Source organism: Zootermopsis nevadensis, unplaced genomic scaffold (assembly GCF_977971745.1).
Source record: "Zootermopsis nevadensis isolate Lab colony 2312 unplaced genomic scaffold, Znev_1.0 Znev_ptg000026l, whole genome shotgun sequence".
In the NCBI taxonomy this organism is placed as follows: domain Eukaryota; kingdom Metazoa; phylum Arthropoda; class Insecta; order Blattodea; family Termopsidae; genus Zootermopsis; species Zootermopsis nevadensis.
The window spans coordinates 553,717-578,822 of NW_028259158.1; the positions used below are offsets into that span (position 1 = coordinate 553,717).

The 25,106-nt window shown below is 35.9% G+C and overlaps 1 protein-coding gene and 1 long non-coding RNA gene across 13 annotated transcripts; one reads left to right on the forward strand and one right to left on the reverse strand.

Moving 5' to 3' along the window:
- Positions 1–127: 127 nt before the first annotated feature.
- On the reverse strand, positions 128–17,152 carry LOC147872533 (ryanodine receptor-like). 9 transcript variants are annotated; one of them, XM_087356212.1, is made up of 9 exons: positions 17,013–17,152; positions 13,700–13,855; positions 13,115–13,391; positions 10,953–11,150; positions 9,236–9,341; positions 8,413–8,513; positions 6,081–6,213; positions 5,496–5,815; positions 128–4,098 (listed from the first exon to the last, which is right to left on the reverse strand). In XM_087356212.1, the coding sequence occupies exons 3-6, from the start codon at positions 13,147–13,149 to the stop codon at positions 8,463–8,465; spliced, it is 390 nt and encodes a 129-aa protein (XP_087212338.1). In that variant the 5' UTR covers positions 13,150–13,391; positions 13,700–13,855; positions 17,013–17,152; the 3' UTR covers positions 128–4,098; positions 5,496–5,815; positions 6,081–6,213; positions 8,413–8,462. The 9 variants fall into 9 exon arrangements, with proteins under 9 accessions (XP_087212338.1, XP_087212337.1, XP_087212343.1 ...); XM_087356211.1 differs by having other exon boundaries at positions 6,081–6,240; XM_087356217.1 differs by lacking the exon at positions 9,236–9,341.
- On the forward strand, positions 17,086–24,975 carry LOC147872534 (uncharacterized). Of its 4 annotated transcripts, none has more exons than XR_015537174.1 (4): positions 17,086–17,223; positions 19,959–20,089; positions 23,245–23,455; positions 24,535–24,975. It is a non-coding gene; the product is annotated as an uncharacterized LOC147872534 (long non-coding RNA). The 4 variants fall into 4 exon arrangements; XR_015537172.1 differs by lacking the exon at positions 17,086–17,223 and adding an exon at positions 19,344–19,482 and having other exon boundaries at positions 19,962–20,089; XR_015537173.1 differs by lacking the exon at positions 17,086–17,223 and adding an exon at positions 19,352–19,482.
- The last annotated feature ends 131 nt before the right edge of the window (positions 24,976–25,106 follow it).

A 25,106-nucleotide genomic window follows, 5' to 3' on the forward strand; every position in this document is an offset into this window, starting at 1 on the left:
TTGTTCCCAGTATTCTGTTACCGGATCTCTTCTAAAATCTCAAACATATTCCAAGACCTGTACTCTCAAACTCTCTTCTCTTTTATGAGAGACCAAGTTTCACACCCCAAAAAACAACAGGCAGAAAGACTCTTGCATACATACATACATCTTTATTACATTCCATGGATCCATAAGTTAGTCAGATGACAATAGGATGTAGCATAAGTAATAATAATAATACAATACATGTTATACAAATACAAGTCATATAAATGTCACAAAAATACAAAGGATAAATTACGACTTACTTGTAGACATTATGAATTCATCGACAGAGTAAAAGGAGTGTGTAATTAAGTATCTCTTCAATGCTGGTTTAAATTGTGCCTTTTTATTTACAAGACTTGAGATATTTGATGGTAGACTGTTGAAAATTTTGATCCTGCATAATATGCACTCTTCTGAAAACATGAGAGGTTGGCAATTGGTCTATGAAGCTGATTTTTATTTCTTGTGTTGACACTGTGTATAGCAGAATTAGTTTGAAAGAGTTCTTGGTTATTTAAAATAAAATTCATTAATGAGAATATGTATTCACATTAGAAGAGGTAAGATCTCTAATCTCTTAAATAGACTTCTACATGAATTCCTAGGTTTTACACCAGCCAATAACCTAACAATTTTCTTTTGTAAAGTGAATATCTTTTTGATGTTTGATGAATTTCCCCCCAAAAATTATTCCATATTTCATTAAATAGTGAAAATATGCAAAATATTCAGATCTGAGTGTGTCGGTTTTGCTGACATGCAACAGAGATCTAACTGCGTAACATGCGCCACTTAACTTAGGTATCAGTTCATCAATATGATTAATCCAATTTAGGTGATTATCAATTTGCAAACCCAAGAATTTTGTGTTTATTGACTCTTGTATATACTTCCCACTATAACCAATACTTAAAGCAAATTGTGGAGAGTTATTTGTTATAAATTTTATTAGATTTAGGGCCAGCTTGTTAGCAGTAAAATATTTACTCATATGAGACAGAACTATGTTTGATGTTGAACAGAAATCATCAAAATTTTTATTTGAAATTATGACGCTTGTGTCATCAGCAAATATTATGGGTTCTGTTAAAGTATTTATTGTTTTTATTGTTGGAGGAAGGTCATTTACATATATTATAAAAAGCAAGGGCCCTAAAATTGACCCTTGGGGAACTCCATGTTTTGTTCCCCAGTTTGTGAAAATATTTCGTTTGTTTTTAGGTGCTTTTACTTCGATCTGTTAAATAGGATCCGAACCATTGCGCTGCTATTCCTTGAATGCCATAAAATGTAATCTATCCGATAAAATTTCATGATTTACACAGTCAAAAAGCTTTTGCTAAATCACAGAAAATTCCTCCAACTTGCATTTTTTGGTTAATAGATTTAAGCACGTTGTCTGTTAGCTTGAAGGCCGCATCTTCAGTGGATACACATTTCCTGAAGCCAAATACACATATTAAACGTGGTCGATGGTCGAAGTCAAAAAACCGAACCGATCCATTTTAATGTTATCTTCCTTCCTATATCGAAGTCAAAACAGTTTTTAATAGGCGCTACACTGAGATGCAAAGGGTCGAAAGATTATCATCGTAATTATTAAACAAAAATTTACGTGTTTCGTCCAAACGAGTAACACCGAGTTTCTGTCACTGTCAGAAAGGAAAATTATTCTTTGTACAAGTGGCTGCATTGGAAGTATAATCCCTAGGATCTCTAATTTTAATTATACTGGATGGACCATGGATGTTGTTCTTTTGATTTCTTTAGCACAGTTACTCGAAGCATGCACTGTTTTATGTCGTCTATATTCTTACGCTGAGGTATCGGATTCGTGTCCCACCTGCGGCCGTTTCAAATCTCGGCTGATTGAGACCAGTTTAGATCCTGGTGTAGTCCATATTCGACATATGGGAGAAAAAGTGGCACTAGGACAGGATTTTCTCCATATCTAAGAATTCTTACAGCCTGTCTGATTAAAATTTGGAAAATGAGTAATTTCACGGCTGACAGAATGAATTTTATCATCTCCAGGATTCTGATCTTTGGTTTCTGGAATTTGCAAGACTAGGATTTGAATTTCGGTATGTAGTTATGAAGAAGGAATGAGAGGGAAATTTATGAAAGAAACCAGAAAAAAAAAAATATATATATGTAGTGTTTGGGCTCATCTGCCTCGGGTGTCCTCATATCGATTATTGGAAGTTGGCGCTTTTTTGGGGAGAATATGTAAGTGGTTCTTTGTGTCGTCTTAAAAATACGTCTTTGGGTCGCACTCACACGGACGTCTGCGAAAAAGATTTGTGAAGTGTAATCACGAGACAGAATTATTCATTAGTTAGTTAGTTGTAACAGATACATTAATTTTGAATTTTTTTTTAAAAATTGTGCACTTCGATCGCACTTTCATGTATGTAGGCCATCCTGTTTTCAATCGTTTAAGGGATTACGTTAAGTCATACCCCAGCCATGTTATATTATCTGTCTTTTGACAGTCAGTATAGTGACTGGCTACGATCTGACTGACAGGGGATCGACTCCCTAGAGGGGAAAAATCATATTTATTCATTTATTTATTGGTCTGAGTACTCTACACAGAAGACTGTCCTTCTAACCCTGGGGTTTAGCTAAGAGGGCCACTAAGTAACACCCTTTTTGTTTAGACCGACTGTTCTATTCCCTGTTTTAACTTAATTTTGCTGGTCTTTTCCTTTATTTACGTCAAAATTTATTCAAGTATTCTTCTGTATTCATTAATTCTAAAACCTTACTGTATTTTATCATTTTATTATAAGCTCCTTTATCGTTAATAATAAAATACTATCTACAAAAGAATTCCTCGTCTCCTTCCTTATCATATTCTACCTGCACCTCCTTCTTGTGGATTGCGCGTAGAGAATAGCGAGACGGAAGGAAAATTAAGTAAAAAAACCACAAAAGAGTGACAAATTAAGAAATAAATTAAGAGGCACATGAACGCGTACGATGCAGTTCTTCCGGCTTTTTGTGTCTTTTTAAGTCTGCCAAGGAAGCTCTGGAGGGAACAGGAGACTTCAAAATTGGAGGAAGAGTGATAAAGACTGTAAAGTATGCAGACGACTTAGTAGTATTGGCAAAGGAAGAGGAGGAATTACAGAACATGATGGACAAGTTAGTGGAGACAGGTAGAGAGTATGGAATGGAAATCAACATTGAAAAATCAAAGGTAATGAGGATAGCACCGAGAGCAGAACCATTGAACGTTGTAATTGGAAACCAACAGATGGAGAATGTGGAGCATTTCAAGTACTTGGGAAGCATAGTCACGACGGACGCCCTATGCACCAAGGAAGTAAAAGCAAGGATAGCCATGGCCAAGGCAGCTTTTGTCAAGAAGAGGATACTTCTCACTAGCAAGTTGGGCTTGGAGATGAAGAAGAAACTAGTGAAGTGTTACGTATGGAGCAGAGACTTGGACACTCAGGAAGAAGGAACAGAAATACCTGGAGAGTTTTGAAATGTGGTGTTGGAGAAGAATAGAGAAGATCAGGTGGACGGATCGAGTGACCAACGTAGAAGTATTGAGGAGAGTCAACGAGCAAAGAAGCATTCAGCAGGCGATTACACGAAGGAAAGCTAACTGGCTGGGACATATTATGAGAAGGAATGGGTTACTGAGTGACATCATCGAAGGCCAGGTTGAAGGAAAGCGAGGGCTGGGAAGAAGACTGATACAGCCAACCGACGACCTTAAACAAGGAAAGAAGATGACGTTCCAGGAATTAAAGCGAGAAGCCGAGAATAGGGACAACTGGAGAGCTCTGTTTGGGCAGAGCAATGGACTTGTCGTAAGACAGAACACTGAATAATAATAATAATCACTTGAAATTGGTAATGTGACTTAAAACTTGATACCTCTTAAAAGCAACTAGTGTATATAGACCTAACCTAACCTAACCTGGGGTATAACATGCCTCTCAGAGTTCTGAAGCAGTGCAGCTGAAAGTGGCAGGGTGGTTGATGTCCTACCCAACTCTATCTGCAACACTTCCTTGCTCGTTGCTGCCACAAAGATGTTTCAGGTTCCATCTATCAAAACAACGTAGGAGAAGAGAAGTTTACACAGTACGTTCACATTTCCCACTAAACACATCAATAAATTCACAATATCTTTCAGAATATGAATCTAATAATAGCATAACATACGCGTAACATTCCTTCCAATTATAAGAATTCTTGTGAACAATATCTTGAGAAACGTTCGAAGTTACAAAGTACAATTTCCTGATCAATGCGTATTTTACTTCAGCATCCTGTATTGGTTTTTAAGAGACGTACGCTGTTTTATCAAAACACATGCACATCATAGCATAACACTGTCGGTTTTAAATTGGTCCAGTTGGAGATACACAGATTTATTAAATATTTCAATTTCCCTCAAAAAAACATAATTTATTTCTGCTGCAATCTTGGCAACCTCACCGGGACATCATTTTGTTTGTGGACGTCTCACCCCAAACCACATAATAAGGGAGAAAAATACTGTAAAGGGACCAACATTTTATAATTTTTATACTACGCTAGAAAACACTACACGTCGGAACATTAAAGAAGTATCATACGCCAAACAATTTCATTACCAAGAGAAATAAAATCCTTCTTTCTCTACATAAAGCTAGATTTTGATAATTTCAGATTAGATTATGAGAATGAGCAATTTCAAATCATAATTTTAAAAATACTTATACTTTGCCCAAATTTTCTTAAAATAAACTCTACTGAAATAATAAATGTCCTTATTCGTTATGGAAATGAAGGGAAATCGTAAGCGTGAAACTGTAATACGTCAAGGATCTATTTTGTTGTTATTAATCGTTAAAAACAAACTTTCTGTTAATACTGTCACATTCCCTGTGATGCCCCTTTGCCTGATGAATCATGAATCACTTCATCGTAGAGTTCGTCAGCACGGACCACGTAGCAACTCTGACGATCGATGCTATCGTAACAAAACTTAATAGTTTGCTTTCAAATTTCATAATTTCAAAGCTAAAAAGTATTAATACCAGTGAACAACGAGGAGGAGTCTTGTGAACGAGGTAACGAATCCCACCTCATACGTTTGTAACGCAGCCAAGATGGCATTACTGGTTGTGGGGAAATTAGAGGGTATAAAGTTGGTATGGCTTCTAATTGCATGAGAGACATACCAAATTTAGTGATAACACAAAATGAATCTAAAATAATTAGTGGGATGTACACATGTGAACTAAAACCGTGTAATAATAACATAAGACCACCTTTCCTTACAAAAAAGAAAAGCATTCCAATGTTTCTAAATTCAAAAGACTATAAACTTAATTACGTATGCGTAACAGCTCAGTTTTAATTGGAATAAACTTAAATAGTTACTTGTAACGTTACGTAAGCCATCGCTATTGCAGAACGTGGCAAGAAAATTAGAACACAGAGGATTACGTTGTCACCTTTCAATAATTCTGTCATCGTCATCCACAATCATAACAGAAGCCTTGCGGACACTACTCTGATTGAAATCCTTGCTGAAGAAGTGATACTGCGTTGTTACCCAGCCCACGTACACATGAGTCGGGTCCTGTCCAGGGAAGATCCTTACACCACAGAAGTACTCGTTCATGACTCGAATATCTCGTTGCCAATAGATTCCGCTCCTGAGACAGCTGGGACAGACATTACTTTTGGACTTCTGTCTGGGATGGTAGGTGGAATAATTCTCGAGTCCGTCCGAAAGCAATCTGTTTACTCGTTAATTAATTTATATTTATTACTGAAATAAAATTAGCAGAATAAGAAGTAACGCACAACTGAATAAGAGGGCAGCGTAGCCCCCCAACTGCAGAATACCAAAAGAATTAGAGACAGTACATGAGAAATTTTATACACAGAGGAACAAAAGTCATATCAAAATTAAACACTGTCTGTAACAAGCCCTGAAGATGGATAAGGAAGCCAAAACATAACCTTTTATTAAATAGAAGTCGAATGGATATTTCATGTACCTCTTATTACAACCTTATTGTATAGAAGCTCACCTGCGAGACCCTCGCTCGTGGTGTCCGCACATGTAGTCTACTAGTGCGGCCCATGCAAACTGGTTTTCTCTCAGGACCGACATCTCCATCCATCCATCCATCTGGAGTTCTTCCCTTCTTCAGACGACCATTGCTTGAATCACGTTTACGAGAGAAGAATCTATGATAAAATTTATATTTTAAAATAATTCGACAGTTCCAATTACATGTCAATTCTACTTTCAGCTCTTATGTCCATGACTTTGTCCTTCCTATCGAAAAGCAACGACAAGATTCAGAAATATTGGTGGCCGAGAAATAGACATCCTGAACCGAATAAACTTGTCAATGTTGCTCTTGAAGTACCTGCTACATAGGTCACAGTCAAGACAGGTTATTCTACGAGATGTTCTAACTGTGAGATGTTGCAAAATGTGCGACAGAAAGCAGTAGACAGACACAGATCGAGGACGAGTCCGGCAGAGACATAGTGAGGCATTCGCCGAGGTTGGCATGCATCCCTTGGTGAGAGTTTTGAAAAAAAAATTCAAAATTTTTCGAAAAATCAAAAAACGATGGAAATTGTCTGAAAAGCTCACAAAACCCAAAAATTTTGAAAATTTTGAAAGTGGAATTTTTCAAAATTTCTTGGTTTTGTGCGCTTTTTGGACAATTTCCAGCGTTTTTTGATTTTTTACATTTTTTTCAAAATTTTTCGAAAAATCAAAAATGTTTCAAGCCATTAAATTCCAGCCACTACTTTACTGTCCACATCTTTCTCCGACATACTGGTGTCTCAAATTATTATATCTTCGTAAACCGCCTGTGAGTACGATGGCTATTGGTGGTCGGGAGTTTAAATTCATGAAGCCTCGTGGACCAAATTCAAATTTATTCTGGCATCACAGAAAAGATTTCTGCTGCACTGAGGATAACAATATCCAGGCAGATAAGACGTAAAATATTACCAAGCATATTATCCCAGATTGAGAAGAAACATAGGAGTAATATTCCTATTAATCAGATATTAACAAACCTTAAATGGAACCTAACGAGGTGAATATATATTTAGAGACAGAATTATTTCACAGTAGAGTAAGAGTGTGATGATGAATCGTAAGTATATTGTTTACCATATGCGTGCAAGCTGTCAACCTTCATTATTTTCCCATCAGACTGCGCCCTGTCTTCCGTTGTTTTCTTAATTAAATTTTTGAGATGATAAAGTTGCGTCATATTGTGATAAATATATATTTGTTTAAATCTCGTCCGTCTAATCACAATTTAAAATTTAAACACGGCAATACTTCCAGATAGTTGGAACTCTCAATTCTGGCTGATACAAAAACATTCACCCACACAAAAAGTCATATTAAACACGACGTACATATATAGAACAACTTCGAATATGTTATTAAAATGGAATCTGGAAGAGAACATCATTGATATATGATAAACATCTGACTAAAATACAATAATATATAAAAAAAGTTGCATTTTTAGAAATTATGTTCAAGTTTATATAATTTTAATTTTATACACCTGAAGATAATTCATCTAAGAACTGAAACACGTCGTGAGAAAAAAATGATGTTCTAGTGTAAATCGAATGTTTCGATAGAGAACATCATATGGTATTTTAAATATTTTAAATTTTAAATTGCGATTAGACGGACAAGATTTAAACAAATATAATTAAATTTTGTCAAAATTCTTACAAGAAATCCATCCAGATAAATTCTGGCCTAGTGTACCACTGAAATAGGTTTCTTTTATTTATTTAAGACCATATTAAACACTCCAATGTGATAAGAGTTCATTTCAGATATCAAATCATCATGGAAAATGTGGGCATTTCTGTATCGTGAATTGACAGGAAAAGATCAAAAGTTATTCATACAGCTAACTCAGTCTAGAAATAACTTCACAGACCCTGCGTCAAGGCAAGAACAGTCGGGTCATACAACACGACTACAAAACTGAGGGTTCGGGGCTAAAGAAACCTGAAATAACTGAAAATAAATGTAAAGTTGTTACGTATATAAAGACAGATTTTTACAAAAACTTTACGTTCAGGTAAATGGGTTCATTCTCAAGAACAGAGCTTTCATTTGACATTCTAAGCTTAAAAATGCAATAAATACACTATATTTTGTAACAAGGATCACTTTATATACACGCGCGTAGACCACGGGAATTTAGATGTCGTACCTAAAACATTAATGGTTTAGTTGTATGCTAGTGGCCAGCTCGAACGCACATAAGTCATAATGCAAGGCCAAGAAAGGTTAATATTTAAATGCTCTCTCTTCCCAGCTTTTATCTCAAATTATTATACACATACAAAAATTACCTTTCTGAAATGATTCATCCCAAGTCCCTGGATCAATCGTGATCAGCGACTTAACAACATCCTCGACCAGCAACGAACGGTCCACCAATTTCAGCGAGGACCTGAAATAACATTGAACATTTTCATCGGTACACGCACGGCTCTTTATAAAGAATAAATCGAATCAGACCATTCCACAAATGCCCAAGTTTATACAATTTATACGCAGTAGTCTCTTGTAACTGGTCCCACAAAAACTATCTTTAATCACCCTGATGACGGAGGCAGCACGACCTCCGAAACGTTGGTTAACATCGACCAGACTACACGGCGCAACAACCCAGAAGACGGAAATCTTTATCTTTAATTGAATTTATTGAATACGTAAATATTCGACTCAGAAGCAATCTGACTGGCCATATGATACAAACATATCATTTATTAAAATTTTTATCATTAATATAAAAATGGGACCCTGTGGAACCAAGGGATCACTGTACTTGTATTCAAACATGCAGTTTAAGAAATATTTTATCCAATTTGTTGCTTTAATCCAAACAGGATTCAACTGTAACTGTGAGAATAAGAACCAATCACATCACAGACTTCAATAAATTCAAATCGGGAACGTAGCCTGCGGGTTCCCAATATCAAAAAAAATGTAATCCTGATTCAGCATTATAAAGTTTTTACGTGCACGTCTGTGTACATATTTTCTCCTTTTTCACAGAGTACAACAAGTTTAACAACATTTTATTAGCAAAACAGAATTCTAATAATATTTTCTATTCTTCTTACAATAATTTAAAAATGTACGTCTGCCATATTCATCTGTGGTCTTAACTGATTCTGTTTTTAGGCTGCGCAGATTATGGTCCATTGCAGGATCTTCATATAATTCCTTTAACTCTGGACCCAACGGAACGATATAATCATTTTTACAAACCTCCCTGAAAGACAAAATCATTACTTCAGATGATTACCTAAAACTCAAATTTAATTAACATATACTACAGTAACTTATGAATATACAATCAAATTAGGCCAAAAACATGAACACAAAATTTTTAAGACTCGACACTGACAAAATAAGAATCATATGGAAAAACACAAGACTAGTAAAAGATTAGCAAAGTTATGTTTTATAATTATGCGCTGTGCTGATTCCAATTCCTATTTGCTCACTTAACACAACGAAATGTCTACAAAGTCAAACTACAGAAGTAAGATTCTACTGCTGTGGGGTCTGTGAATTCTCTTCCATCTTGTGTTCGGAATTCTCGTCGTAAATATCTGAAGAAGATTTGTAGGTCTGAAGTACGTAAAAATACGTAAGGAGGATAAAGCACCATGTCAGAACTGATATAAAATTTACAGATGAGAATTAAAATTCATTTTAATTACAGCAGAATGGGATTCAATGAATTTAAGACAAGCACGCAAAAAACCTTACGCAACACTTAAAAATGTATAATCTGAATAACGACGAGAAGAATTTGTTTACGTAAACTATTATAAAATACAGTTTAAAATTATAAATTTAATTACGGCACTAATATTATATAAGTATTAGGATGAGCAAAGCAGGAAGAACTACTCGCATCGTCGTAGCACGTGATTCCAAGTGAAGCAGATCATAGAAACCCTGTCGCAAGGGCCCTGACATATAATAGTTGTTTCTGGTCCACATGGAGACAGGGGGCGTGAGCTGCACGATAATTGGACTGGTAGCGGAGCGTGGCGTACAAAGTGAGAGTGTGGGCGTGAGAACCGTAAGACAAAAGCCTCTTAGGAAATTCTATTATATTCCAGTGGTATTAATCAGCCGAGGCAAATATTTCGGAAACGCGTACACTACAATATTTATACTCAGATTCTCTACATACGAAACTGTAATCCTGTCACCTTTGAAATGAAACTGCAATGAGCTCTCTAGCCAAATAAGACTCTTATTTGCTACAGATTTCTGGGTTACGCTGGGCGAACTATTACGTTTTTCCTCGAGGTACAGGTTATAATTTGAAAGGCGATCATCCCATAATCAATTATGCTGCAAGGGGCTTTAGTATTTCATCCATTCTGTTAACCTGCCAGAATATCATCTCCAGTGCGTAAGTTCCTTCAACCGCAGTAACAGGCTCTAAAATTAATGACACCAGATTCACTTACTAAATTGTGGGTTGTGAAAGATAAAGCAGTCTTTTTTTTTAAATTCGACGTCTTTCAGATTGTCATTTCTTGAGAGACAAATTTAGAAAATGTTTTCTTTGGGGTATTTTCAAACTATTAGACTAAACATTTTGTAAAACTAAAAGTAAAGCTAAACTGCTACGGGCCACGTAGGTGCTTGGGGGGAGAGGAGGTGTAGCTCCCACTCGTTCTCAACTCAGGCACTAGACGGAGGCAAGTAGTCAGTGTCACGACCTGGCCGCGCCTTACTTCTGGGGAAAAGACCCCTGGTACCCATTATCTGTCATAGTATCGAATGTGAACAGAAAGGAAGATCGTGTGTGTCCTGCATCATGAATATTTATCGTCCGTCACGAGGTGTTCACATTTACCTCAGCATTCGTTCCGTCTCAATTAATTCCAAAATATCGATGTGTCTGTCTTCTTCTGGAATGTGAAGTGCCGACACGGACACAGCGTCTTCACACAGCGTACTCCAACCACGAATGTCTGACAGCTTCGGGGCGTGCACTTGCAGAGATTGATTGGGTACTCGTGCCCACTGATGAGGTTTTAAGTCTTGGTGGAAACTTAAAAAAAGAGAGAAACAATGATTTATTAAAAATAAGCATGTGGTCACAAAAGTTCTGGCCGACGGACACATGTTCTGAAGGAACTGTATAAAAATAAGACCTCAAAGTGACTGATTACATTCATTATTTTGCTTTGGTAAATAATAATGTTTTGCAGACTTTTATGTCAGAATATAGAAAATTAAAATAATTTAACGCATTTAGCCAGGTTTAAAAAAATATTGGATGACGTATCTGTTAAATATCACATTTGTAGTTACAGAAAATCCTGTCCATCTCCTCAGTATGTATTAAAGTAACAACACACAAAACATATAATAATAATGAAGGAATCTGAAAAATGCCCTACAATCTAGATTATATAAATAAATTATGCAAATTTTGGTGCAAAATTCTGTAATTCTGTAACTAAATTTCTGTCTGCATCTCATTTTATGCAGCGTATCACTTGAAATTGGTAATGCGACTTAAAACTCGATACCTCTTAAAATATGGACCTAATCTAACCTGTGGTATAACATGCCTCATGCTCGTCGCTTCCACAAAGATGTTTCAGGTTCCATCTGTCAAAACAACGTAGGAGAAGAGACGTTTACACAGTACGTTCACATTTCCCACTAAACGCATCAATAAATTCACAATATCTTTCAGAATATGAATCTAATAATAGCATAATATACGTGTAACATTCCTCCCAATTATAAGAATTCTTGCGAACAATATCTTGAGAAACGTTCGAAGTTACAAAGTACAATTTCCCGACCAATGCGTATTTTACTTCAGCGTCATGTATGGGTTTTTAAGAGACGTACGCTGTTTTATCAAAACACATGCACAGCATAGCATAACACTGTCGGTTTTAAATTGGTCCAGTTGGAGATACACAGATTTATTAAATATTTCAATTTCCCTCAAAAAAACATAATTAATTTCTGCTGCAATCTTGGCAACCTCACCGGGACACCATTTTGTTTGTGGACGTCTCACCCCAAACCACATAATAAGGGAGAAAAATACTGTAAAGGGACCAACATTTTATACTTTTTATACTACGCTAGAAAACGCTACACGTTGGAACATTAAAGAAGTATCACACGCCAAACAATTTCATTACCAAGAGAAATAAAATCCTTCTTTCTCTACATAAAGCTAGATTTTGATAATTTCAGATTAGATTATGAGAACGAGCAATTTCCAATCATAATTTTAAAAATCCTTATACTTTGCCCAAATTTTCTTAAAATAAACTCTACTGAAATTAATAAATGTCCTTATTCGTTACGGAAATGAAGGGAAATCGTAAGCGTGAAACTGTAATACGTGAAGGATCTATTTCGTTGTTATTAATCGTTAAAAAAAACTTTCTGTTAATACTGTCACATTCCCTGTGATGCCCCTTTGCCTGACGAATCATGAGTCACTTCATTGTAGAGTTCGTCAGCTCGGACCACGTAGCAACTTTGACGATCGATGCTATCGTAACAAAACTTAATAGTTTGCTTTCAAATTTCATAATTTCAAAGATAAAAAGGTATTAATACCAGTGAACAATAAGGAGGAGTCTTGTGAACGAGGAAACGAATCCCACCTCATACGTTTGTAACGCAGCCAAGATGGCATTACTGGTTGTGGGGAAATTAGAGGGTATAATGGTGGTATGGCTTTTAATTTCACGACAGACATACCAAATTTAGTGATATCACAAAATGAATCTAAAATAATTAGTGGGATGTACACATGTGAACTAAAACGGTGTAATAATAACATAAGACCACCTTTCCTTACAAAAAAGAAAAGCATTCCAATGTTTCTAAATTCAAAAGACTATAAACTTAATTACGTATACGTAACAGCTCAGTTTTAATTGGAATAAACTTAAATAGTTACTTGTAACATTACGTAAGCCATCGCTATTGCAGAACGTGTCAAGAAAATTAGAACACAGAGGATTACGTTGTCACCTTTCAATAATTCCGTCATCGTCATCCACAATCATAACAGAAGCCTTGCGGACACTACTCTGATTGAAATCCTTGCTGAAGAAGTGATACTGCGTTGTTACCCAGCCCACGTACACATGAGTCGGGTCCTGTCCAGGGAAGATCCTTACACCATAGAAGTACTCGTTGATGAGTCGAATATCTCGTTGCCAATAGATTCCGCTCCTGAGACAGCTGGTACAGACATTACCTTTGGACTTCTGTCTGGGATGGTAGGTGGAATAATTCTCGAGTCCGTCTGAAAGCAATTTGTTTACTCGTTAATTAATTTATATTTATTACTGAAATAAAATTAGCAGAATATGAAGTAACGCACAACTGAATAAGAGGGCAGCTTAGCCCCCCAACTGCAGAATGCCAAAAGAATTAGAGACAGTACATGAGAAATTTTATACACAGAGGAACAAAAGTCATATCAAAATTAAACACTGTCTGTAACAAGCCCTGAAGATGGATAAGGAAGCCAAAACATAACCTTTTATTAAATAGAAGTCGAATGGATATTTCATGTACCTCTTATTACAACCTTATTGTATAGAAGCTCACCTGCGAGACCCTCGCTCGTGGTGTCCGCACATGTAGTCTACTAGTGCGGCCCATGCCAACTGGTTTTCTCTCAGGACCGACGTCTCCATCCATCCATCTGGAGTCCTTCCCTTCTTCAGACGACCATTGCTTGAATCACGTTTACGAGAGAAGAATCTATGATAAAATTTATATTTTAAAATAATTCGACAGTTCCAATTACATGTCAATTCTACTTTCAGCTCTTATGTCCATGACTTTGTCCTTCCTATCGAAAAGCAATGACAAGATTCAGAAATATTGGTGGCCGAGAAATAGACATCCTGAACCGAATAAACTTGTCAATGTTGCTCTCGAAGTACCTGCTACATAGGTCACAGTCAAGACAGGTTATTCTACGAGATGTTCTAACTGTGAGATGTTGCAAAATGTGCGACAGAAAGCAGCAGAGAGACACGGATCGAGGACGAGTCCGGCAGAGACATAGTGAGGCATTCGCCGAGGTTGGCATGCATCCCTTGGTGAGAGTTTTGAAAAAAAATTTCAAAATTTTCGAAAAATCAAAAAACGAAGGAAATTGTCTGAAAAGCGCACAAAACGCAAAGATTTTTAAATTTTTGAAAAAAATTTTGAAAGTGGAATTTTTCAAAATTGTTTGGTTTTGTGCGCTATTTGGACAATTTCCAGCGTTTTTTGATGTTTTAATTTTTTTTAAAAAAATTTCAATTTTTTTTAAAAATTTTCGAAAAATCAAAAAACGCTGGAAATTGTCTGAAAAGCGCACGAAACCCAAAATTTTTGATATTTTTGAAAAAAATTTGAAAGTGGAATTTTTCAAAAATTTTCGGTTTTGTGCGCTCTTTGGACAATTTCTAGCGTTTTTTGATTTTTCGAAAATTTTGAAGAAATTTCAATTTTTTTTTCAAATTTCACCCCACCCGATGCCATGTAGGACAGATCGCCGTCGGACTGTGTCTGATTTACTGTGTCTCTGACGAACGCGGTCTTCTATAAGCCGAGGTGCTGGATGCAACACATAAGGCAGATACCGAGACGGGCATGGCAGGGCACAGGTGATAATTCACTGACGTCTCACCAGTAAAGCTCACATTCATGCCCAGGGCAGCCTATATGGGATTTGTGGGGCACAAATTTGCATTCGGACTTGTTTTTCCCCCGAGTTTTCCAGTTTCTACCTTCAAATATCATTTCACTGACGCTCCATTTTCATTCATGTATCATCTGGGGGTGGCCAATGGGCCAGTTAAGAGCCACAGTCCGACAGAGAGACAGTCACGTCATTGTACAATATTCCCAGCTATCATATAAACAATGTTTAACGTGAACCAAATTATTTCTCTGAGAATATTTTAAGCATTCTCTTAATGTTCAATAGCACGTTTTAGTAACAATATAACATTTAATTATTGTGGGCTTTAAACACACTTTCATGAAAAATTATGCCTTTATAAAAAAACAGAAGTGCAAAAGCCGCTAAATTTGACCACCTCAGTGACTATCAGTTTCTCAAGTACTGTTCTTCGCGGAGTCAGTTCCTTAATATTAAAGTTATATTAAGACATTTCCCTGTTAATTACTAGATTTTGTGGACTGGTTTGAATCAATTATCAAACCTTTTAAAACAGCTCCTAAAACACTGAATACGAACTGAACTGGAGCATGAGATTTCTCTCCAAACTGACTTTATTTCGGTGGTTCAAAGCCGTGGCGTTGAGTAACAAACGCATTAAGAAGTTAAATCACAATTTGTTAGTTTATGTGTCAATACTCATTTATGAGAGACGACATACGCTAACCAGAAAGGAGGACGTCCTCGTCTCTTCTCGTCGTCTTTTAGTGAATCCTGGTTATTAACCATTCCCTGTACACCGTTACATCGATTTAAGTCTACGTCACTTGTGGACCGATGCATTTTACCTACAACGGAGACTGTAGACGAGATAAACATTGAAAAATATTGATTAATTTTCAAATGTACTTTTTACTTTTTATAAAAATCATAAAAAGGAAAGCTTCTACTGAAAACACAGTACTTTTAAAAGATTTGTCACACACAAAAACAAACAGCAGTAGCGTTGAATATGCTTACACAGATATGTACTTAATGTTTTGTATTATAATACTGAATTGTAAGTAACAAGTCTTCTAGATTGTGATGCTAATAATCCTCCAAAATGTTGGTCGTACAGCGTCAGAAGCCAGAAGACAACGACTGACATCTTCGTTGTCCCCGAAAAACTCAAATCTCAGGCACAAATTATTATTATTCTCTATAAAATAAGCCATGTATTGTGTCGTATTAAAGATGTGGAATGCAGTCATCTGGTTATAAAATCATATAGTCTTACAGGGGGTCAGAGGAACATAGCACCTCCACCTTCTGAGCAGAAATGTGTATGAATTTCATCTTTAACAAGTGATACGCTCCCCTGGGACATTATTAATTACACGGTGTCACAACCCAGAAGACTTACATTACAAGTACATCCAACAGCGGAAACCGGTCTGTTCAATTCAAACCGTAAGCAGTTACTTTGTCTTAAAGACGTTACATCACCACAAAAAAGAAATCAGATTAAGAACGAACTGCCACGAGAGCTTGAACCCACTTCCCTACTTTCAAAACAGCCAAACCTCGTACACCGTTGTAAAACCCAGATGAAAAAGGACAAAACACATTTGTTTAACGAAGAACAGAAACCTATTATGGTAAATAAGTAACAATTTCGCATATGAAACATCACCAAAAATACATTTTTTGAACAGTTCTTATTAAGAGCCAAATAACAATAAAAGATGTGAAAAACAGGAATCAACAAAAGCAATAATATCAATGGTTAAACATTTTTTAAAATGCATCAGTCAAATATTATTAATTTATGTTGTGTGCAGTAACTACGTAAATAAAACAATTTTTTTAAAATAAATTCAATTAGTTACAAATAATATTTTTTATATAAAATGACCACGCGAGTTCTCTTAACGTCATAAAGCATATAAATTTAAATTTTTCAATCTTTCGGCCTATGACCGTGCCACACTGGAAATACGTTTGATATTAAACATGCGACAAAAGGCAGTTCCACGTTCTTCAAATTAAAACATGTCTTTATGTGCTCGTACTGTTCTGAGACATCACATCATCAAAGTAATATAATATAATTTAATTTTGAGTTACAACAAATACTTTTCAATCAGATAATATATGTAGTAAGTGTGAAATTCAGTCGACTGCCTTTGCAAATGCAAAAGTAATTTAACCACGTTTAATAACAAATTCTTAATTATTTTCAGAACAACCACGAATACCTACCTCGTTCTAACGTACCATTCATTTGTGCATTTTCCAGTTTGTCGTATGTGACGTTCCGTGAGAGCGAGCCTCTCCTCGGACGTCCGGACGGTTTATGCTTCAGTTTGCTTGCAGAAGGTTCTGGTGATGGTCCATTCATTATAAGTTCATCTGCTTCAACACAGCATCTTCTGAATAACCACGCTGGAGGCCTAATAGAAACAGACTTGAAGTAACCAAGACTCTCTTAACTACAGGGTTATTACACAAGACCATATGGATAGTTCTGAAGCCACGAGTGCGTCATTAAACTCGTTACAAAGAAACGAAGGTCTTATTAATGGACAAGGCAAGTGCTGCAACCTATATCCTGCTCTGGTAACTACTGACAAGTGTGAAGACAGTTTCTTGTTCCCAACAAATCACTCCTTGATTTGTATTTATAAAATGATTTCATTTATGACTTCTCAGCTCTATAAAGAAACAAGTGTTGATGAGATTTCACTCCTTGGTTTTCCTTCTTTCTCACTTTTCACACACTCAGTTCAATGTAATTTCTCTAGAACAGCATTTTCAGCCCAATGTGGCCATCGTCAGGTTCAATTCCCCGCATTGGGGATCATATCCATCGATTAATGTGATTCGTAGCATATAAATCACATCCTGTGTCAGTTGTTTCAAAAGGCAGTTTGATTATTAGTCATCAAAATACAACAGAAATGGTCACAGAAGATCTACTGTAAAATGACTTACGAGACATCGCTCTGTAGCTACAGAAACCAAAATTAGGTCATCGCCAACTCTCACTTTCTCACCCAAACTTGAAATTAGCTTATTATCAGTATTCATATGCTGACATAACACAATCTGATTCATCAAATGATCTATTAAATCATTACAGCATTTCCTTAGTCTTCATTTGAAACAATTAAGAATAACTCCAGCAGCTACTGTGACATGATATATAACCAAGTTCTATTATACAATAAAATCCTCTCGAACTATCCACAAGCGTGGAGATGACTTAAGGAAGAACAAGAAGATGTAACTGACTCCTAGGTTGCTTTTATGGTACAGGTATAACATTGTATAGATGTTAAAATATTGAAAAGAACAGAACTGGCAAGACTGTACAATGTATATTTCTCAATATTTTCCTTATGCTTCCATAATCAGGGCAATGAGTGATCATCAGTTATGGATCACAACACTTAAACATTTATTTAATTTATAAATTCTATTACCTTTATCATTTGTAACTGAACCCCTTCATCTGTTTGTGGGCCACCGAAACATACACAGCTAAATGTCCATAAGCTATGAGTTTCTGAAATGAATAAGTTTGATTTACAAATGTATGTAGCATGAGAATAAAATCTGTACTTTGCAAAACACAAGTTCAGTAAGAAGTTATGTACCTGAAGACAATCTGCTCTGACATGCCAATTCAAATGGAAGAAAGTATTTCTCTGCTGTAATGATATTGGCTTCATCATTCTTTGGTAATGCCAAGGCAGATGATGGATTAGGGGCATCCTGACCTGCACCTTTCAGTTCGTTTCGTATCTACAATGTAAGGTTATGACAATTAATCAGGAAAATTAACCAAGATTAAGAGCTACTACAATTAATGAAAACTTGACATAAAGATATCAGCTATTCAATCACATGCAATGCAAAACTACTTACAGTATAACCGCCACTTACTGTGTTCAATCAAAGTGTTCTTAAATAAATTTTGTTAATATAATTCGAAACAGAACGAGCAACTTACCAAGCACGTTTCAACTGGTAGTGCGACCACTTTATATCTTGGTCGCTGAGAGCCCTCACAATAAACATTTCTTTGGTTTAAAAGTCCTTTGCATCGTTACCTAAAAGAATAACAATAACATTCTTCAAATGTAACTTACTAAATAATATCAAACAGTTTACGACGACATTATTCTCATCAATAAACACAGGCAGCCATTTTGAACGGAACTAATACCGTAGTGAAATTTGAAACTATTGTTCCTTAATTCAGCAACTATTCTCAATATCACACTGATAGAATTTAAGTACTGTAACATGTATGTTTTTTATAATGTGAAAACATATGTCTTAATAACACGCTTTAATATACGGTCAGATTGTCGATTTACTTTCATTACCAACATTCAAGCATGGAAGTTCCTTTTATTTTAACTAATGTTTCAATGCAACTCTTTCACAAACTAAACATTTTCTAGCTGTTATAGGCAAAGTGGAATATCTGAAATTCATATAACTCAATATGTTGTCTTGCGATATTTCACTTAGTGAGACATTATCCCTAAAGTATACATGCCTTCGTTTATCACGTTGGTCACAGTGGACGGTGACTTTACGTACGAAATAAACATTCGTGTTTGAGTGTTAATTCTAAAATGATTATACATATCATTGTATAATATATAGTTACGTATAGTAATTAGTACGTATGTACAGGATGAATTACATCTTGTGTGAGGTACACGAAATCTGTCCTGGAACTGGAATTTTTTATAACAGAATTGGCAGTACTACATAAAGTTTGCATGTGTTGACAAAATATGTCTAGAATATTACAGTGAAATTTATTGTATTATAGTTTGAATTTAAAACACAGAACGTATTGGTTATTGTAGGTTGTACTGGAGACGTGAACATTGCATAGGTCAGGAACAGAGGTGAAGGAACAGCTTTCACCTTTTCAACTTAAGTTATGCTAGTTGTGGATTATTAGCTTCCCCTCAAAGTTATTATGACAAATTCGAGTGATATGAAACCTTACTTCGAAGCTTTTATGACCAAATTCTGCCTTATGTGAACTGTCTTTCTGTGGGGTTTTATTCTAAATAAATCAAGTTATTTATTTGCTACCTTGTGACTGAATTCCCTACTGACTCATTTAGAATTGTAAACTGTGAATACTACAAATAAATTTGTTGTCCTTAATTTTACAAGAAGCCCAGAGGAGAAAGCTGTTCCAGTTGTGAAAGTTATTGCAACTCCAGAGATAAAATCAACTGAAGAGTCTGGGATTGTCCCAGAAAATGTATCCAAATCAAAGAAGAAGAATGAATTCAAGGGGGAAGGTAAGTTCTCTTCCTTTAAATTATTTAAATATGTTCTGTAGCATAAGAATTTAATATTTCGTTACTGCCTCACGGTATTTATATGCTAAGTCTGTGGCAGAAGCTGTGTGACTTCAATATAGAGATAGAATTTTCATTGTGGGTTTATTTGAGTCGCTATTACAAGTACATTGTTTGGTCATGCAAGGGGCCACTCATTTAAAGTTACAGTGCCATAATTTTATGTTGAAAGTAGAATATTTCAAGGCTTTAATGACAATTCAGTACTAATGAATAATGAATTGGACAGATGGATGAGGTATGCAAGTCTCAGTTAGGATAACCAGTCTCAGACCAAGATTTGGACCTTGGACTTCCCAAATTTGAAGCATGATTGCTAATCACTTGGCTGCAATTTTTGTATCCATTATATATGGAATTTAAATAAGAGAGCTTTGAAGGAAGTGGTTTTCAAAAGATCAGATATTGTAATAAATAAAATGTCTTTATTTTAGAACTCTGAAACTATTTGGGGAGACAGAATAAACTGTGTTAATTGTGCCCTCATCTTCTGTTAAAAGTTATTGTAATTTAAAAGTGTGCAAGGACTTATGAAGTATTACCTGGCCTACATTTCATGTTACGAGTTGACACATTTTAGTCTAGAATTTTGTTTTTGACAGTAATCTTTCTTCTGGTGTCAGTTTACATAAACTCTTGATTGACACATTTCAGAATTTTAAAAAAAAAAAAATATACAGACTTTTAATTCCATAATTATAATTTCTAATGTCAATTTATAATACATAACCCTAAAATATGAGGAGAGATGGAGACTTCCAGTTTCCCCAGAAATGATAAACACAAGCCTTAACAAGGTGAAAGCCTTCAAACTTCAATTTAGTTCAGTGTTTTGTACAGGAGTTAACTCTATTTAGATTTGATATGGGAGTTTACTGTTAAAATATATTGTTGTTGGTAACCTTTGGTTTTCAAACTAAAAGATGCCATTGGCTGATGAGCTGAGTCACTTATTCTCTCTGGAAATGAAAAAAAACGACAAATGACTGTCTGGATCAAATCAGGAGCCAGGTGGTTCCATCAATTTTCAGTGTACAGCATGTGGAAATATTTACAAATACAGGCGAAGTCTTTTGAGACACGTAAGACTGGAATTTGGAAAGGAACCTTAGTTTCAGTGTCCAGGCTGCCCCCCCCCCCCCCCCCCCCCCCCCCCTGCGGTTAGAACATAGAAATCATTTAACTGCTACAAAACATAGCAAATTAAATTCATAATTGTGTGCAACAACCAAGACTTAGTATATTTTGAATGTAAATTTAAGTCATGTGAAGATATATATTTCTGTTTTTTTGTGATGTATGCTTGTATTGTTCTGATGACAGTGTGTTCCTGTTATAAATGTTTTTGATTCATCATATTTTAAACTCTTATTGCCAAGCTGCATATTTTAAAAAAACAACTGAGCTGCTTCTTTAAAATTTCATAACGATCACAAGAGACCTTTATGATTTATGAAACAAAACGTAGCACACCAAAAAATATATTGTGTGATAGTGTAATTTATTAAACGAAACAGACATTTTTTTAAAATTAAATAATAAATAACAGAAAAGTAATTTTTAAGCATTAGTCATATAGGAGGCTTACAGAATCTGTCACACTGATTCCATTGTGGTCACTGGTAGGAAAATTGGAGAATACAGGAAGTAATGTTGTATAAACTTAATTGTACGTGGACCATCATCTTATCATTTACAAAGATTATTGATGGTATTAAACTTGTGTGTACAAATGTGGTACCTTTGAAAGAAATTCTCATTATTCTTACATGAAAGAATTTTATTTTCCAGTTACTCATCCATAAATCCATTGAGACACTGTGATTACCAGGTTATAGAAATATGGATAAGAAGACTTTGGTATATGTTACGTAGTCATCGCAGATGTTTAATCGTGTCTCACCGTAACACCAAGGCAACTATCCCATTGTGAAAGAAATCACTGACCAGTCATTTGCGCTCCTTTAGTTATCCGATGAGACGGAAATAACTTCGGTGGTTCAGAAGCTTCGACTCTCGAGACGCCCTCACACATTATCACTGGAAGCCTTTTGTTCTATATAGTTCTTATTTCTGTCAAGTAGAATGCTGTTTTCTTACGCATATTGATGGTTATAAGAGTTAATGTAGTGTATTATGTTGTAGACGTCTAGTCGTATTACAAAAAGGATAACGTTCACAAATGGTTTATTTTTATGTTGGATACAAGATTTTTTTTTAAAAAAATATGTACCTTCAGTTACGCCATGATCGCTTCCTTGGACGTCTCTTCAAATTCATTGTTTAATAATAATTTTATCATTTGGTGTTATAGTCTGAGATTCTGACAGTGTTTTAAGTAATTGACAAAATATGGAAATGCCTTCAGTTTTTTCTGTTCTCAGTGGCTTCCTTCACTAAGTTATTTAATATTTTTTTTGTTCATTTTTAATGATTCTTTGTCAGTTGTGAAGATTATATTGACAATGTTTAGTGAGAATTGGCAGAATGATTAAGAGGAATGAAATAAGTTTACATAATTGTATTTGTTATGTGTATTGAAACACCATTTTGCAAGGAACTTGCAGTTTTTCTGAAGAACTTACTGCCTTCCTCTCCAGACTGGAATACATTTTCACTAGTGTGCTTTAGGTGTACTCCCAATACACCAGATGAGTTTTCTAATAATACTTTAATTTTGGTGTTAACAAATTATTTCCTTAAAGTAAATTTAATCATAGTATTGAAGTGAGATATATATACTTCTTGTAGATATATTGAAGAGGAGATTTTACTTCCCAAGAATTACAGAACGTCTGCTGGAAGGCTAATAGTATGAGACGTATGAACTATGGACCAAATGTGGGTGAAGATTTGCTTTATCTGGCTTTCTCACTAATTTTTTTCATTCGTAAGAGTTATTTTATCATGCGAACAGATGACAGAAGTTTCACCGCATATCGGAATACAAAAATAGAACAGTTTGCTAACAGAACTATTCCATTGTGTGTTACAGAATTGAAAGAATGCAAACTTTAGCATTCTGACAGAGAGTTTTACCATGGAAAGGCGCCTTAGGGCTACTGATATTGATTTTCAACTGCCATTTTTTGCAGAGTAGCTGTTGATGGTCAGGAGGTGATATATCATGGCAGACAAGAGGCATTTCGGTGTATGACATGTGGCAAGAGTTACCGATACATGAGGCATGTTCGATTTGAGTGTGGCAAGGAACCTCAGTTCCAGTGTCTGTATTGCCCCACATCAAACTAAACACAAAACCAGCATCCAAATGTCTCCAATTAAAGCCCATTAGGAGAGATACTGGTAAGTTGGTGCGTACAAACACATACTCATGCATGGATGCATGAGTATGTTCTGTTACTTATTGTATGGTTATTTGAAGAATTGAGTTAGCTTCCTCTTGACTATACGAGGTGCGATCAGAAAGTTTCCAGACTGAGCCTATAAAAACCCGTACACTTATCTCAGGCAATAAATTCATCCATCACCCTCGAAGTAGTTCCCCTGGGAGTGAACACAACAATCCCAGCGCCGCTGCCAAGCCTGGAAGCATCCCTGGAAATCTTTCTTTGTCAGCCTGTCAAGCACCATCTGCGATTCTGCCTGAATCTCTTCTATCGTCTCAAATCTCCTTCCCTTTAGCTGAATTTTCATCTTTGGGAAGAGGAAGAAGTCACACGGAGCTTAGAAAGGAAGTTGGGGTCGGTTCTTGCAAGATCTTTGAGCTCCTGACAAACGAGAAGTCGATTCTGCTTCTGGTCCTCAGACAGGATGCGTCGCATGTGGAGTTCTTCCTTTAGAATCAGCTGACAGGTCCCATAGCCTATCCCAACAATGTCGCACAAGTCGTTGATGGTACGACGTCGATCTTCGTAACATTTTCGGGCGTTGTGCTCGAAGATGGTTGTCCAGAACGCTCGTCATCATCGACAGAGGTTCGGCCATTTTTAAAACGTGAATGCCACACAAAAGTTTGTGCACGACCCATTGCGGACTCCCCAAATGCTTGCTTTAGCATTTCATAGGTTTCCGTAGCCGATTTGGCGAGTCTTTGGCAAAATTTGATGCACACGCCATTCCGAAATCGCAGGAGGGTCGGTGTAATGCACTACCAAAACGCCCGTAACTAAGAAACAAATGCTAATTCGATGATGCCGGCTGGCACACTGATTCACTATGAATGTAGGCCGCACCCCCTAAAGGCAGAAGCTCGTACTACTTCCGGTTCGCCCTCTATTGGCACAGTCTTGAAACTTTCTGATCGCACCTCGTATATAGACCAAAAACAAATCCATTGAGTGATTGAAAATTTCATATTATGCCTTATATCATTGGAAATCGGTTTCGTTTTCACAAAATTTTTGTTTCCGTCTTTCTTGCAGACAAAGTGAAGGTCTCAGTGGGCGAACACTACGCAAGATTCCTTTCCTTGCTCACGCATATTACATTCAGGTACCACAAGTTTCATTAGAGAATTTTATAAAACTCAGTGCATAAAGCAGTCATCAAACAACCATCAGACATGAGTGTAAAATGTGTTTTAAGTGTGGCAGTTTCTCACGTTCATGTCTGGTGAAAAACTGTAAATTGTTCAAATGTTTATGTTTGTCAAAAGACATTAATGTAATCTACATTTCAGAAAAGCGTGATTCCAGTGAATTTCAACGAATGTATCAATTTATGGATTGTGTGGGAAGCAGACATGTCCTGACATCTGACAGATTATTAAATGTGTCGAGCGTCTTTGAATAGATACAAAATACCACGATTAATGTACTTCAATAAATGTTACTAATTTTAGACATAAAAATATTGGTGATAAAGGAGGAAATATCAGGACAATAGTTTGAACAGTTGCAACCTCCTACATCCTTTTCTTTCCATTATCCACAGGCCTACATAATCTTCCTCTCACTTAATCCTAAATAACCTCTGTATTTGATACATCATTAAT